The 14,312-nt window shown below is 64.6% G+C and overlaps 1 protein-coding gene across 1 annotated transcript; it reads right to left on the bottom strand.

Moving 5' to 3' along the window:
• Positions 1-4,046: 4,046 nt before the first annotated feature.
• On the bottom strand, positions 4,047-12,885 carry EVA1B (eva-1 homolog B). Its single transcript, XM_065421854.1, has 3 exons — positions 12,801-12,885; positions 4,732-4,833; positions 4,047-4,453 (listed from the first exon to the last, which is right to left on the bottom strand). Exons 2-3 carry the CDS (start codon positions 4,796-4,798, stop codon positions 4,047-4,049), a joined length of 474 nt encoding a protein of 157 aa, XP_065277926.1. The 5' UTR covers positions 4,799-4,833; positions 12,801-12,885.
• Positions 12,886-14,312: the final 1,427 nt, after the last annotated feature.

Below are 14,312 nucleotides of genomic sequence, written 5' to 3'. Positions count from 1 at the left end.
ATCAAAGGAGGCCACTCCGTCCCCCTGCCCCGGGAGAGGCCACCCCATGTCCCAGCAGCATCTGTCCCTCTCTGGAGATTGGTCCTGAGCTCCTGGCTCTCCTCTTCCGCCCTGACCTGTCCCAGCCTTGGGCTGTGCTCGTCCCCGTGCTGTTCCCAGCCCCTCCCTGTGTGTGTGTGGACAGCCATCTGCATTGTCCTGCTCGGCTGGCCCTGTGGAGTGAGCTCCCTCCTCCCAGCTAACGTGTTACATCCTGCCCTGTCCGCACTAGAGCACTCGGATGTGTTGGCTAAGCTGTCCCTGGGCCAGACGTGGGTGCGGGAATCCTCATCCTAGTTAACCTGGGATAACTCGTGCAGGCTGGACCCACATGTCCCCAGGGTCCCCCACAAGTTGGCGCCAATGCTTGTGTCCTGTCTGCACTAGAATCTAGTTGTGTTCGTGAGCATGTGTTCAAACATGACCGAGCATTGGTGTCTGTGGAGTGACCCGGCTCTCTGCCAGCCCCCTCTGGCTCTTCCTATGCCCTTTTAATCCTGAGAACTGGGCGTTTCTCCCTGGCTCTGAGAGCAGCTTCTTGCAGTGCCCACCGGTTCGCTCCTGCTATGCTTGTCGGACATGGGGGTGGGGCTGGAACAGCTGTGAATGTCCCTCACCCCCAGGAGCCGCTGTCCCACGGCCAACAGCCTGAGGTTTTAAAAACTATTTTATAAATATGTGTAAAATTGTAATAAACTATTTTTATACAAATCTTAGCTGCTGCCTGGCTGCTGTAGTGTCGACAGCATCTGTGACGTGCAAGGCGCTGTACAAACTTGAGGGGAGAGCCGGTCCCTGACCCGATGAGTTGGAGCAGTCCAGCCATAGGCAAAGTGCTGGGGAGAGGGGTCAGACTGAAAGCCAGGAGCTCGCTGCCGATCAGCAGGTCAGGTTAGCTCCACGCGGTGTATTTCTCAGTCCAGTGGGGCAAGGCCAAGCATGGCATGGGAGGGCAGCTGGCTGGCTCTGGGCTCCTGTCCCCTCCCCCTTCCAGGCATCCCTTCTACCGCCCTCCTCCCCACTGCAGCCTCCCCAGGAAGCTGCTTACTGGATCCTGGCTTGGCAGAGCCCGTCTCCTCCGCGGTGTCAGCCTGGCCCCCCTGCCTCCCAGAGGCCTCACTCCCGGGGGGGGGCCCACCTGGCATCCTGCCCTTGTTTATCAGCTCGGTGCAGGTCGACACAAGTCTCTCTGCATTCTTGGCAGCCTGCTCGCCTTGGGGCTAGGAGGGCACATCTGGAAAACATCTGGGTCCTGTTACAGCTGGCGGCAGGGGGGCCAGGCCCTGGTGGGAATGAGCTATTTTTATACATTGGGCTGGGGCAGAGGGGGGCTGTGGTCTCAGGCAGGGGAAGGTCTCGCTCTTCTCCCACACACACAAAGGCGGGGGGGGGGGGGGGCGGCTGCCCCAGGACAGTCCAGCAAAGCCGCGGTCTGGCAGAGGCAGCTCTGGGCTGGCCCAGGCTCAGCGCAGCTCCTGCTGTTCGACCCGCCTAAGGCTGGGCCAGGCCCTTCGCTGCCCGGGAGGCGGCAGGCTGAGTGGTCGGCCCCGGGGTGCCATGTGGCACTGCACCAGCGAGGGCAGGTGGCTCTGGGCTGCCGTGGGATCAGTGCCAGAGGCTGGAAGTGAGAGGCACAGGGGGTCCTTCACGCTGGCCGAGGGGCTAAGGGGGGCCCTGGGGCATGTTTACACAGGGCACTGAACGAACAGCAGCGCTGGCTGGGGTGCAGAGTGAAGGGCAGCCCCTGGCGCAGGAGGCTGGGGAGGGGACGTAGCTTGCCATGGACTTTGAAAGCAGCCCAAACCCCAGCGAGCTGGGAGCGCCCCCATAGCCCTGGCTTGCGGCTGGCTGCGCTAACCGCAGCGTGCTGGGCTATCCTGCTGGCAGCCAGCCCAGAACCGGCAGCCGCCCCCCACCCCCCCCATCCAGGAAGCAGCGAGTGAGTGATGGGGCAAGTCAGATGCTGCCGGAAAGGGACAGCAGCTAATTTTAGCAGGAATGCTGGGGCCAGGGGAGGGGAAGGAGCCTGGGAAGGTTTCTCCAGACAGCAGCTCCCACAAGGCAGGGGGAGGCTTGGGCTCTGGACCAAGGTGATTGGGGGGGGGGGCAGGTGCAGCTGCTGGGTTGGGGCTCCTAGGTGCCCTGGGGCATCTGCCTGCCAGGGGCACAGGCTCTAATGCCTGGACCCTCACTGCTCCTTGCACCTACTGCCCTCGCGGCTGCTCCAAGGGGTTCTTGCAGCCGGGGAAACTGAGGTGCAGAGAGGGGGGCTGTTGACCCAAGCTGCACAGCAGCTGGGGTGCAGGGACAGGGACGGAGGCCTGCCAGGGCTGGCCTTACCATGAGGAGAACTGAGGCGGCCGCCTCAGGTGCCAGACTGTGTGTGTATGTGGGGGCGCCCCTAGGACCCAGAATGGAGACCTTTCAAAATTTTGGCCCAAGCGAGGGGGGAAGGGGGTGTCACTGGAGCTCCCCACCTCAGGTGCCAACATGTTGTGGGCGGGCCCTGAGGCCTGCCCCCTCGGCCCTGCTCAGTGCCGGCCCTGCCCGCCTGGCTGCTGTTGCAGGGCAGTGGCCGTGCTGGGTTCCACCTCGCCATCAGCCAGGTCTCTCTCTCTCTCTCCCCTCCCACTCCCAGCCCCCGCAGGCCTGGGTGCTGCCCTGCATTGACTCTGTGCTGGGTGAATCCTGGGGGGGCTGGAACCTGTCTCTGGAGCGCAGGGCTCCCTGCTCTCTTCGGGCGTACTCGGAGGACCAGGCTGCTCCTAGCGGGCAGAGCTGAGCTCCGGGCTGGGGCGCTGCCCCGAGGAGAACAGCTAGGGGCCAGAAGGGGGGCTAGCCCTAGATGCCGCAAGAGACCACGCTGCTTTGGGGAAGGGTCCATGCTGTTTATAAAAGCACATTTCAGGGCCAGAGTGCTCTGACCTGGTAGCCGCGAGCTTTGCCTACGTTGTGCTACCCACACTGCCCTGGGGGCACTCCAGCGAAGGGCCCCACGCTGGCCAGACCGTCCTTTGGCCGGAGCCAGGCACTGCATGCTGCTGTGGGGCTCCCCCACACTCCTGGGCACAAGCCCCAGTGCCCCTGGCCCGGGCAGAGATGGCCAAATGCTCTGACCGTATTGCCACAATTAACGTCCTTTGCAAACCCCGAAGTGAGAGGTCAGGCTTGGTCTAACCCCCCCTGGCTCTGGGAACAGGCTCCAGGGGGCAGGCTGGCCCGGTACCTACCAAGCTGGCTGCAATGGCAGCGTGGGCCTCCCAGTCAGACCAGGGTGCTGTGGCGGTGCGGCCCGGGGAAGCACCAGTAACCGACCTCACCCACCCTGCTGAGCAGCCAAGGGGCTGGTTTGGGGCCAGGCTCCAACCTGGAGCGGGTGGGGGCAGCGCTGCCCCGACTTCCCTTCCTGGAGCTCCCCAGGGAGTGGCTACGGGGTGGGCAGAGGGAATCGTACCAACTGCTCAAGGTGCAGCAATGTCCCTGCGCTGCACGCTACCACCCCAGTGTCCAAGAGCAACACCACGCCCTGGCCCTTGCCCCTCGGGTGGAGGGGAGACACAGCCCATGGAGAGGATCCCTGCACTGTGTCCCTGATCAGGTGGGGGCAGGGAGCTCCTGCAGGAAAGGGGGGGTTCCCCATCACCAGCGGTGAGAGCGACGCTTCCTGCGCCGTTAGCGGGGCCCTGTGCAGTCAGTTAACGAGAGCAGCGCCTCGAGGAGCTTGGTGCCCGGCAGAGCCTGGCTCCTCCAGTAACAAACGCCATGCGCAGCTGGCGCCAGCTAACGGGGCATTTCAGGGGGCCAAGCCCTGCCCAGCTCACACACAGACACGGTGCCCAGGGGCTGTGCAAAGGGCTGGGGAACATCTCCAGACTCACAGGCACTCCTGGAAAGGGTGCCCAAGAGCAGCGCTTGCAGGGGGCCCTCCTACCAGGGCCCCACGTGGCTGGGGGGCTGCCATCACAGTTGAGCTCAGGGAGCTGGGCAGCCAGGCCCCGTGCCTGCAGTCAGTAGTAGTGCACTCTGCCCACGGTGCCCGTGCCCAGGATGTCTGGCTGGCCGTTGCGCCAGATCTCCCGGATGATGCGCTCCCGTTCCTCCAGCCGCTGGGCCCGCTCGAGCTCCTCCGCCGAGGCAAAGACGTTGACAGTCAAGGTGCCATCTGCCGGGCTGTGGTTCTCCAGGGGGATCTCGGTGATGGGCAGTGGGGACTCCGTCGCCACGTTGTCAACCGTGTCCTCCTCCTCCTCCTCTTCGTCTTCCTCGCTGACGTCCCGGAGGCTCCTCCTGGGCTTGGCAGGGAGGCTGCGGGTGTGCGGCCGGCAGGAGATGCGGATCACCAGCAAGCAGAGGGTTAACACCAAGCCGAAGCAGACGCCCAGGACAAAATAGAGGCCAAAACTCTCAGGATTGTCTGGCACGGAAACAAAGGGGAGGGGCTTGAGAGACAGGACCGGTCATGCTGGGCACCCATGCCCAGCCAGAGGGCAGCCAGCCAGTGGGCTCTCCCTGGGCGGTTGGTGCCTGCCAAGCCCGGAGTTCCCAGGGCTCCCATGGCCCTGTGCAGCTGCCCAAACTGGGGGGGGAGCGAGGGGGGGTGCTAAACACCTGCCCTGCTCCCCCCTCCCATCTGCCCCAGGAGCAGCCGGGGCCCAAGTGGTCAGCACATCCCCCCCGCCCCCAGACACCCACCTCGGATGTGGGCGTAGGCAGCCATGGTGTTGCTCAGCAGCTCCATCTCCCGCTTGCGTGTCTCCATGGTGGCCAGGCCGAAGGGCGACGTGCTCGCAGCACCTAGGAGACGGGGGCTTGAAATGGGGCCCAGGCACCGCCCCTCTGCCCCTGCTCCAGCCCCTCAGCCCTCCCTGCTGCTGGCTGGGGAGGGCCATGGCTGTTTCCGAGGGGCAGATCCACCCAAGGTCTGGGCCTGGTGAGGCCGGCCGCCGGCACTGGCTTAATCGGCCCCCTGCGCGGGCCAGGCACTGTAATGCCCTCAGGGGTCCTGCGATCGCTCCTCACGGGAGGCAGGTGGCCGTCCCGGCTCAGGGGCGCCTCGCGCCAGTCGTGCCCTGCCAAGCCAGAGCTATTGGCGTGTATGCGCCAGGCCACGCCAGGCACCAGCTCACTGCTGCATTTTAGAGCGCAGCGAACAGCCGCCCCCGCCCCCGGGGGGCGATTTCTGGGTTTTTAACATGATGCCACACACCACAGGAGTTCGGGTCATGTCCCAGCCTGGGGCTGAGAGCTGCCACGCAGGGCTGTAGTTGGCACAGCTGCTGCCCACCCGTTAGCTGGGTGCTGGCTCCCTGAACCCAGCCCACTGCCCTCTGCAGCCGGTTGCTCGAGGGGGGGGGGGGGGGCTTGCATTTCTCTCTTGGGTTTCAAATGGAGCCTGCAGCCCCACAACCCCCAGCCCCAGGGAACACGCGAAGGCAGTGCCCAGCAGGGGCTGAGCCGGCCCCAGGGTTCGCTCACAGGCGCTGTGGGACTAAGCACCACCAGAACCAGCCCGTGACAGTCAGCCCAGCTCTTCCCAGCAGACACCGCCAGGGATGCCTTTCCCCACGACGCTGCCCAGGGCTCTGGGTGCAGGCCCCTCCCGATAGGGCGTGCCGGGGGCCACTGCCCCAGAGAGGAGTGTAATCAGCGCTATCCTGGGACACTAAATAACCCTCACACAGTGCTTTACAGCTGCCCAGGGCCTTCCCTGAGCCCTGGGCCAGCAATGGGGAAACCGAGGCACGGCAGGGGAAAGTGACTAGCTCGATCGTAGAGCCCGGAAATGGAAACCTAGCAGCTCCCTGCTTTGTGCTCAGGCCACGGGCTGGCCTAGTTTCCTAGGACGGGCAGCAGCAGGGCAGGCAGGCGTGGGGATGGTTGGTGGCCTTTGCGCAGAGGTGGGTGGGGAGCGGGAGGGATTCTGCCCAGCGTGGGGGTAATCCAAGATTACCAGGGCGACTTAGCCAGCCCACCACTGCCGGCACCCAAAGGCCCCAATAGCTGGAGGCATCGGGTGCCCACGTGGCTCCTTGGCGCACACAGACATGGGGGGGGAGCGAGGCGCGGGCGTGGGGGGAGTCCTTACCGGCTCGGGACGCCAGGCCCTGTTGGAGGAGCTGCAGCAGATTTCGGAGCCTGCCCACCTTTTTATTGCCTGGGGGGAGGGGCTGAGCTGCCCATTATGTCCGTGCAGCTGCACACCAGGCATCTGGAGCAACCCGCTGGGCAGGGGGATTAGCCAGGCCGCTGTGCCGCGAACGGGGGCCCCCGCGACCAGGCAGGGGCCAGGGTGCTCAGGGCAGCGCTTCCCCTCCCCCCGGGATCCAGGCCCCCTGCAGACGGTGCCCCCGGCACAGCCCCACCAGAGCCCGGCCCCTGGTGCAAGGGACAGTGCCGGCTGGGGAGCCGGGAGGCGGCAGGACACACCAACAAGCCGGGAGCATATGGGGGACGTGGGAAGCCAGGGCCCCAGTGAGCGCAGGAGCTCCCTGGCTCGCCCGGGTCCCTGCCCATCTCGTCTGAGCCGCTGGGCTCGGCCGTCAGCAGCAGAGCCACCCCCCAGGGGCGGGTTTGGAGCGGAAGCACCTGGCTCCATGCGTGACCCTGATGGCACCGTCCTGCCGTTCCCGCCCCTGCCCACAGGCCCCAAAGGGCAGCTGGTGTCAAGGAAGAGGCAGGCTCCGAAGCCAAACCCATTGCAGCTGGAGGGGGAGCCAGCGGGCGGGGCTGGAAATCCAGAGCAGACACTGAGCCCAGAGGCTGCCGGGCCTCTGACTCCAGAGGGAGGGGAAAGCCCAGCTGGAGCCCCAGCAGCTGCCCTTGCCACCATCGGAGGCTGCCCAGAGACAGCTACTGCGTAGGGCCCAGGTTCCCATTCGAGGCACCTCTCGGTGCACCCCTTCCCCAGGGGAAACACTCCAGACCCCCAGCAATCCCCCACCCCAGTGAGAGCATATTCCAGCCCCCCCGGGCCCATCATCTCCAGGCCTGCAGGCCTGACGGAGGAGGCGGCTAACGGGCACACCCCCAGTTTGGGAAACGGGAGGGTGAAAGGAATGTCCCTCTGGGTGTGTGCCCCACGCAGCGATGGCTCCAGCCCAGCGCCCCCCGACCTGGGAGTGCTCCAGGCAGGATCTGAGTCAGCCCCAGGATGTGAAAGGACAGCACCCAGCCCGAGCAGCCCCTCTGGGGGGTGGCTATGAGAGGAAAACACTCCGTGACATGCTCACCTAAGAAGGGCTTCGAAAGGACAGGGATCGGCTCCATGCCCGTGTACGGAGCCTGCAAACATCCCCTTCGCCCCTAGCCCGGGGACAGGCGAGTGACCCTCCCAGGTCACACAGGGGACAGTGAGGCGCAAAGCACAGCGGTGATATGACCAAAGTCAATGGCAGAAACGGAAGTGAGGAGGCCTGGCTCCCAGCCCCATCTGCTCTCACTACTCGACACCACTCCACCCTCAGAGCCGGGGATAGAACCCAGGAGTTCTGACTCCCAGCCCCCCCCCCCCCCAACCACTAAACCCCACTCCCCTCCCAGAGCCGGGGATAGGACCCAGGAGTTCTGACTCCCAGCCCCCGCCCCCTCTAACCACTAAACCCCACTCCCCTCCCAGAGCCGGGGATAGGACCCAGGAGTTCTGACTCCCAGCCCCCCCCCCACTCTAACCACTAGACCCCACTCCCCTCCCAGAGCCGGGGATAGGACCCAGGAGTTCTGACTCCCAGCCCCCCCCCTCTAACCACTAGACCCCACTCCCCTCCCAGAGCCGGGGATAGGACCCAGGAGTTCTGACTCCCAGCCCCCGCCCCCTCTAACCACTAAACCCCACTCCCCTCCCAGAGCCGGGGATAGGACCCAGGAGTTCTGACTCCCAGCCCCCCCCCCACTCTAACCACTAGACCCCACTCCCCTCCCAGAGCCGGGGATAGGACCCAGGAGTTCTGACTCCCAGCCCCCCCCCACTCTAACCACTAGACCCCACTCCCCTCCCAGAGCCGGGGATAGGACCCAGGAGTTCTGATTCCCAGCCCCCCCCCCTCTAACCACTAGACCCCACTCCCCTCCCAGAGCCGGGGATAGGACCCAGGAGGCCCAGACACCCCCCCACTCTAGACTGTCCAGCTCCACTCCTCTTTCCCAGACTCCTGTTCTGGCAGATGTGCTGCAGCCTCCCCCGCCCCCCCCCCACGCCCCCAACTAGGGCCCAGCCCGTCGTGGCCTGTCCGGTGCATGACCCGACGCCGCTGTGCCCAACCCCTCCCTGGCCCGCTGCACCCGGCTCTTGACTGTGCCGCAGGGAGCGAGCTCTCGCCCCACTCGGCCGGGCGGTGTCTGGGGACGATCCCCCCACAGGGACGGAGAGGACATGCTGTTGTCATGACAGCCCAGGGCCCGCTCATGGCATGAATTGTTTGCACATGGCGCTCCGAGCCTGCTACCAGGAGACGGAGCTGGGCGCGGAGGAGCCGGGGGCGTCTCTGGCCAAGAGCAGGGAGGACCTAGCCCAGGGCAGCCTCGGTGCCAGGACATCGTAGACCACGTCAGACATCGCCCGCTCAGTGCCAGGGCCGCGTGCCGGGCAGAGCAGCTCCTGGAGCAGGAGTGACCCGTCGCTCCCCCAGCTGCACAAAGCTAACCCTCGACTAGGCCCGGGGTCCCATGGGGTGAGCCAGCTCCTCCTGCAGGCTACGGCTGTGGGGCGGGGACTGGTTCCACTGCCCCCATCAGCCCCGTAGCAGGGGCCAGAGGGGTACAGCAGAGCCACGCTCTGCTACTCCCAGCCTGTAGTGGTGCAAGGTCGCCCAAACCTGCTCCCAGCTGCCCCTGAGTGGACATGGTGGAGAATCCAGGCCTTAGGGCACTGCCGTTCTCCAGGGGCTCCGGGTCCTGCTGTCGGCTCTTTGGGGCAGGGGCCTGGTCGTGCTTTGCAGAGTCCGATGCAGCCACCTCTCTGCCGACAGGGCTGGATTTTCAGGCTTTCAGCAGACCTGGGCAAGCTGGGCATGGAGCCTACGGCAACTGGGGATTGCACTCTCTGCGTGCAGGCAGCGGGCGTGTTCCCCCGGCTGGTGCACAGGGACCCCTCTCACACTGAGCTGTGGCCTCTCTCATTCCCAAGTCAGAGCCCTGCCAACATCCCTTCCTGCAGCGCATGGTGCCATTAGTGCCCAGGGCAGGAAGCGGGCTGGGAGCACAGGGTCCCATGCCCCTGTGGGATCCCACCCTGCTGTTGCTATCAGGTACGGGAGCAAACCCAGGCTCCTCCCTTGTTCGCCACCTGGCCCTAGACACCAGGCAGTGGCCAGGGCACTGGCTGGGGACACAGGGCTAGGCCGGCTGCCCGCTACAGGGGAGCCCTGCTCTCCTCCCTTGACGATGTGTGTCACAGCTCAGAGGAGCCTGGCTCAGGAGGTCCCACTCCTGCTGGAGCCTTCATTCCCCTGCCCTCCTCATCTGATGGGCTATCTCACCGCAGCCACTAGCAGACTGTGGGAGAACAGCAGTGGAAATCAGGCAACTCCCCCACCGCAGCTGGCCCTGACTGCAGCCCTTGCTGGCCTCTCAGCGGAGATGCCGGGGAGCGATGGGCCGTCCGCAGGGGCTGACCTGCCCTCGCCCAGCTGGAGGGGCCTGTGCTGAGAGCTGAGCAGAGGGAGAGCAGAAGGGGAGCAGAGCCAAACAACCCAGTCAATAGTCTTCCCTTCCCAGCATCCCCTAGGACAACGGAGAGGGTCACTCCTGTGGCAGGAAGGCAGCGCTGGCGATGCCCCACACCGGCACTCCTCCAGCGCCGGGCGTCCCGAGGGCTCCCAGAGCAGGTTACACAGCTCGGCAGAGACCGCCATGCCTGCCAGCAACATGCAGCCACCTCAGGGGTGAGAGCACAGCTGTCTCCCTGTGCTATGACCGTGTCGCAGGAGGGTACCCCGCTAACTAGTGAATCACAGCTGCCCAGATGTTCCTTCTGGGCCTCCCCAGCCAGCTGCAGGCCTGCTTAGCTTCAAAGAGCATCGGGCTGCGTTTTCCAATGCACCGAGCTCTGGGTGCCAGCTGCCCATCCCCCAGCCATGAAATAACACCGCATGGCCATCTGCTGCCTGCATCCCTGGCCTGGGCTGGCTGGCAGCCGGACAGATGTTAAGAAGCCACTGTCCCAAGTGTGGCTCTGCCAGGCCCCCAGCGGCTCTCCCTGGAATACTCCAGCAGGCTGCAGCTCTCCCAGCTCAGCCCCGCCACCGCTGTTCCCCTGCCCAGATCTGCCCCAGACAGTTTCTGGCTTGCGCTGAGTAAATAGGATGATCCCAACAATGTGTGGAATGGCAGTAAATCTGCAGATGCCGGGCTCCTGACCACATGCTCTTGGCTGGGGGCTCTGGAGCTGCAGCCGCAGCCGGGCACAGAAACGCCTCTATTCTTTCCCCTGAACGTTTGGGATGAATTTAGCGCTTGAGCAATTAAAGGGCTCCGAACATGGGCTGGAGCCAGGCAGAGAGCGGCAGGGAGGGAGCCAGCCCATGCCCCTCTGCCAGCCTGACCCCGCTCCGAGGCTCCCCAGCTCTGCGGATGGCCCCTCAGTTCTGATCTCCAGCCCCCCGAGCTGTCGCAGCCCTGGATTCTCCCCCACCCCTCTGCTCCAACCTCTCAATCTCTACCCACAGCCCCCTGCTCCCCCAGCCCTGGGCCTGAGGGAATCAAGAGCCCGGGAGTGGGAGAACTGACACTTCCTCCATGCGCTTTGGATGATCCCCCTCTCAGCACCAAGCTGCCATGTACCCACTCTCTCCTCCAGGCCTGCCTTTAATCTGCATGTCTTCCTTCAAACTCAACAAGGAGTCTGGTGGCACCTTAAAGACTAACAGATTTATTTGGGCATAAGCTTTCGTGGGTAAAAACCTCACTTCTTCAGATGCATCCTTCAAACTGATCTTCCCGCCAGTCCTCTGTCCTCCCTCCCACCACACGCTTCAAACAAATTAGGGAACTAACCAGACACTGCCCCTTACTTTGCAGTTCAGGTGTGTGGCTTCCTATTGCCTTCATTCCAGCTCCCTCCCTGGTATGGTGCCTACCTACTGTCAACGCTTTGGGGGCAGCGACCGGGTCTTATTGCCCTTCTAAAGAGCCGGGCATGTGGTTGATGCTGTTCTGACAACTTTCCTGTGCCTGAGCAGCTGGGAGGGGCGGGGGCAGAGGAAGGCTCCGGACCACGGGAAGTTTAGTCCTTTCATAACCATTTGTTTCAAAGGACCCTAATCTGTGGGAAACTCTGATTAGTGCCTTTGGCAGGTTTCTAAGTACAACGAGAAGGGGCCAGTTTACTTCTCTCCCCCCCCCCCCCCTCGCCTTTTAAATTAAAACCATAGCGCTTTATCTGCAGGCCATGTGTTTACTTAGCACGGGGGGGGGCAGAGAGAGGAGCGAGCCGGGGGTTGGGAACCTGGGGGGCGAGGGCAGAGGAGAAGAGGCAGAGGGAGGAGGGAAGTGGAACCAGGAGCCCGGGGGTGGCCGGGGAGGGCAGGGAGACCGAGCTGCTTGTTCTGGGGCGGCCTGGGCTTGTTTTTGAAAGGCATATTTACCTCATGAGACTTGCCAACTTTGGCTTCCTCCCCGGACAGGCCAGCGGTGGCTTTGTGGGGTGAAGTAATGGCCCTGGTTTGCCTGGGCCCCACCCCACCGTACAGCCCCTTCCTGCACCCGGGAGCAAGGATTACACCTGGTGTCCCACGCTGGGCAGTGACTCTGCCAGTGCAGGCGGGGATGGGGCTGACGGGCAGCAGAGCAGGGCAGGACAGGGGTGCATGGACGGTACATGAGGCTGCTCCACCAGCCGTGTGCCTGCAGAATCGACCCCCCTCCCCTGCTTTAAGGTATTGGTCTTGGCCTGGCTTCAGCCCTGGCAGCTCTGCTCCCTGCCCCTCGCTCACTTCTCCCTGCTGCTGGGGCGGCTGGGCTGGGGGCGCCTCTTGGCTGCTGTGGGGCTGGATCAGCCGTGACCCCACTTCCTACCCCGGAGCGGGAGGCAGGAAGTGGGGATGACAGCGCGAAGCAGTGGGACCAGTTGTGGGACAGGAGGGTCCCACCTGCCTGGGGGCTGCAGTGAGATCCCATCTGCGGGGCAGGAGGCAGCTGCTGGCAGCACTCGGTGGCTCCTGGCTGGGGGCGCTGGCAGGACCTGGGGGCCAAGCCCCAGGCTGGAATCCGCAGAGCCGCCTGCGGGGAGTGGCGCTGGGCCTGGCCCCTGGCTGCACATGGGAACCCCGGGGGAACATGGCCGGCGGATTTGAGAGAGACGCCCGGTTCGTGCAAGCTCCAGGAGCACAGCCCCATGCCCTGCCCAGCTCTAGGGCCCCCGGAGGAGGGAGGAGGGGGAAGGGTGGTCCAGGTGCCCACAACAGAGCCACGGGGTCACTCAGCCAGAGGCCAGATCCCTGGGGGGTACTGGGGCAGCAAAGAGCAGCATGCAGCCCGATGGGCGTCGCACCCAGCACCCCGCGGAGCGACCAGCTGCCACTGCCAGCAGCCAGAGAGCCAGGCACAGATGGCGGCCGAGGGCGCGGGCCTCTGGCTGACAGAGCCCGGCTGCCCAGCCCTGGCAAAAGCTGACCAGTGTCGCTTCACCCAAGGAGCGGGCAAGGGTTAATGCTGAAGTGCATGGGACCGTGACAGTCTCGCCCCCAACCCAACCCCACACCGGCCCCTCACCCCCTGCTGCGCTATGCCAGGGAAAGGAGGGGCGCCCCTCGCAGGCACCAGCTTACCCCTTGTGCTGCCACCTTCACAGCAGGGGCCTCACGGCTCCCCACATGTCCGTCCGCAGGCTCTGGAGCAGCCCCGTTCTGGAGCTCCCCGGGCCCTCTGCCGCTGGGGCGGGACAGGAGCTGGCTGCCAGCCCCCCCAGTGCAGGCGGCCAGTGGAAAGAGCCGCTCACTTCCTTCCAGATGTGAGCACAGGCAATAATTGTTAGACTCCAGGCTGCAGCGCTCACAGGAAAAGTCGCTGTCGGAGAGTGGGGGGGAGGGCAAGCCTGCCCCTCCCCTGGCCGTCCCCTCCCCTCCCCCTCGGCAGGAAGCTCCACAGGAGGGAGATTTAAAGGCAATGGGAAAAGGGGGCGCTGGGCCCCTATGAACTGTCCCTCTGCTCCTCAGACTGCCCCCTGGATCCCCAGGGCCTTTCCAAGGTGGGGGAATCACTGCAGGGACGAGCTAATCCCCTGGCCCTGTGTTGGGGAGCACGGGGGACCCCTGGGGCCCAGCACTGCCCAATTCACTTCTACTTTGGGGGTCAACGAGCCTAAAAACCTCAAAGAAATGCTCAGGCCAGGCTGAGATATTTGCTCAATTTCCATCCTCAGGCTCCCTTGGAACGTGGCTCAAACACGGCCCAGTCACCCCAACACGGGGCCCCGGGCACGGCCCAAACGCACCCAACACGGGGCCCCAGGCACGGAGCAGAGTCACCCCAACATGGGGTCCCAGGCACAGCCCAATCTCCCCAACATGCCCCTCCCCCCCTCCGCCCCAGGCATGGCCCAGAGTCACACGTAACCCTCGCCATCCTCTGAAGCCTCAGGCCAGTCTGCGGCCAGGACGAGGTTTTGCCCTGAGAACTGGTGCGGTCTGACGTGTAGGGGAAAGAGTTGGGGTGGAATGGAAGGAGCGTGGGTAGGAGACGCCCCCAGAGCTCCCGCGACTCTCCCTGCACTCGGGCCCTGGCAGGGGTGAGCTGATTTCCCAGAAACATCTCTACACAGGGAGGAATGAGGAAAGAAATGCAGCAAATATGTGACACATCAGCAGAATTGTCCCTGGACAGGCCATTCCTAGCACTTCCCGCAGGCAGCCGGGCCCCTCCAAACGCACAACAGCCCTGGCATTGCCAGGGCTCCGAGAGCCCCCAGGGAACCCCGACCCGCAATGCGGAACCTGCCTCTGGCCCCCCAGGAGCTCGGTGGGGCAGTGAGCCCCTTGGAGGGGTCCCAGCAGCCGAGGTGATTGAGGCGTGCACTTTGCATGCCCTTGCAATGGGTGCTCCAAGGTGACCGAGGTGCTTTTGGAAACCCCAACCTGGGTCCCTGACGCATTCGATGCCCCTGGGGTGGGACGTGAAGTCTAGTTCGATCCCAGCAGCAGCGAGGGGTTCCCTAGATTGGGAGCCAATCCTGCTGCAGGACTCCCCAAAGCCCACACTCTTGTGCACCCAGGCCAAGCCCAGCATGGGCCTGCCGCAGGGGCCCCACCAGGGAGGAGCAGCGCCTGGTTAATGATTAACAC

This window comes from Emys orbicularis, chromosome 23 (assembly GCF_028017835.1).
Source record: "Emys orbicularis isolate rEmyOrb1 chromosome 23, rEmyOrb1.hap1, whole genome shotgun sequence".
Lineage (NCBI taxonomy): Eukaryota > Metazoa > Chordata > Testudines > Emydidae > Emys > Emys orbicularis.
Note: the sequence above shows the minus strand (reverse complement) of the source record. Positions and strands in the feature narration are given on the sequence as shown.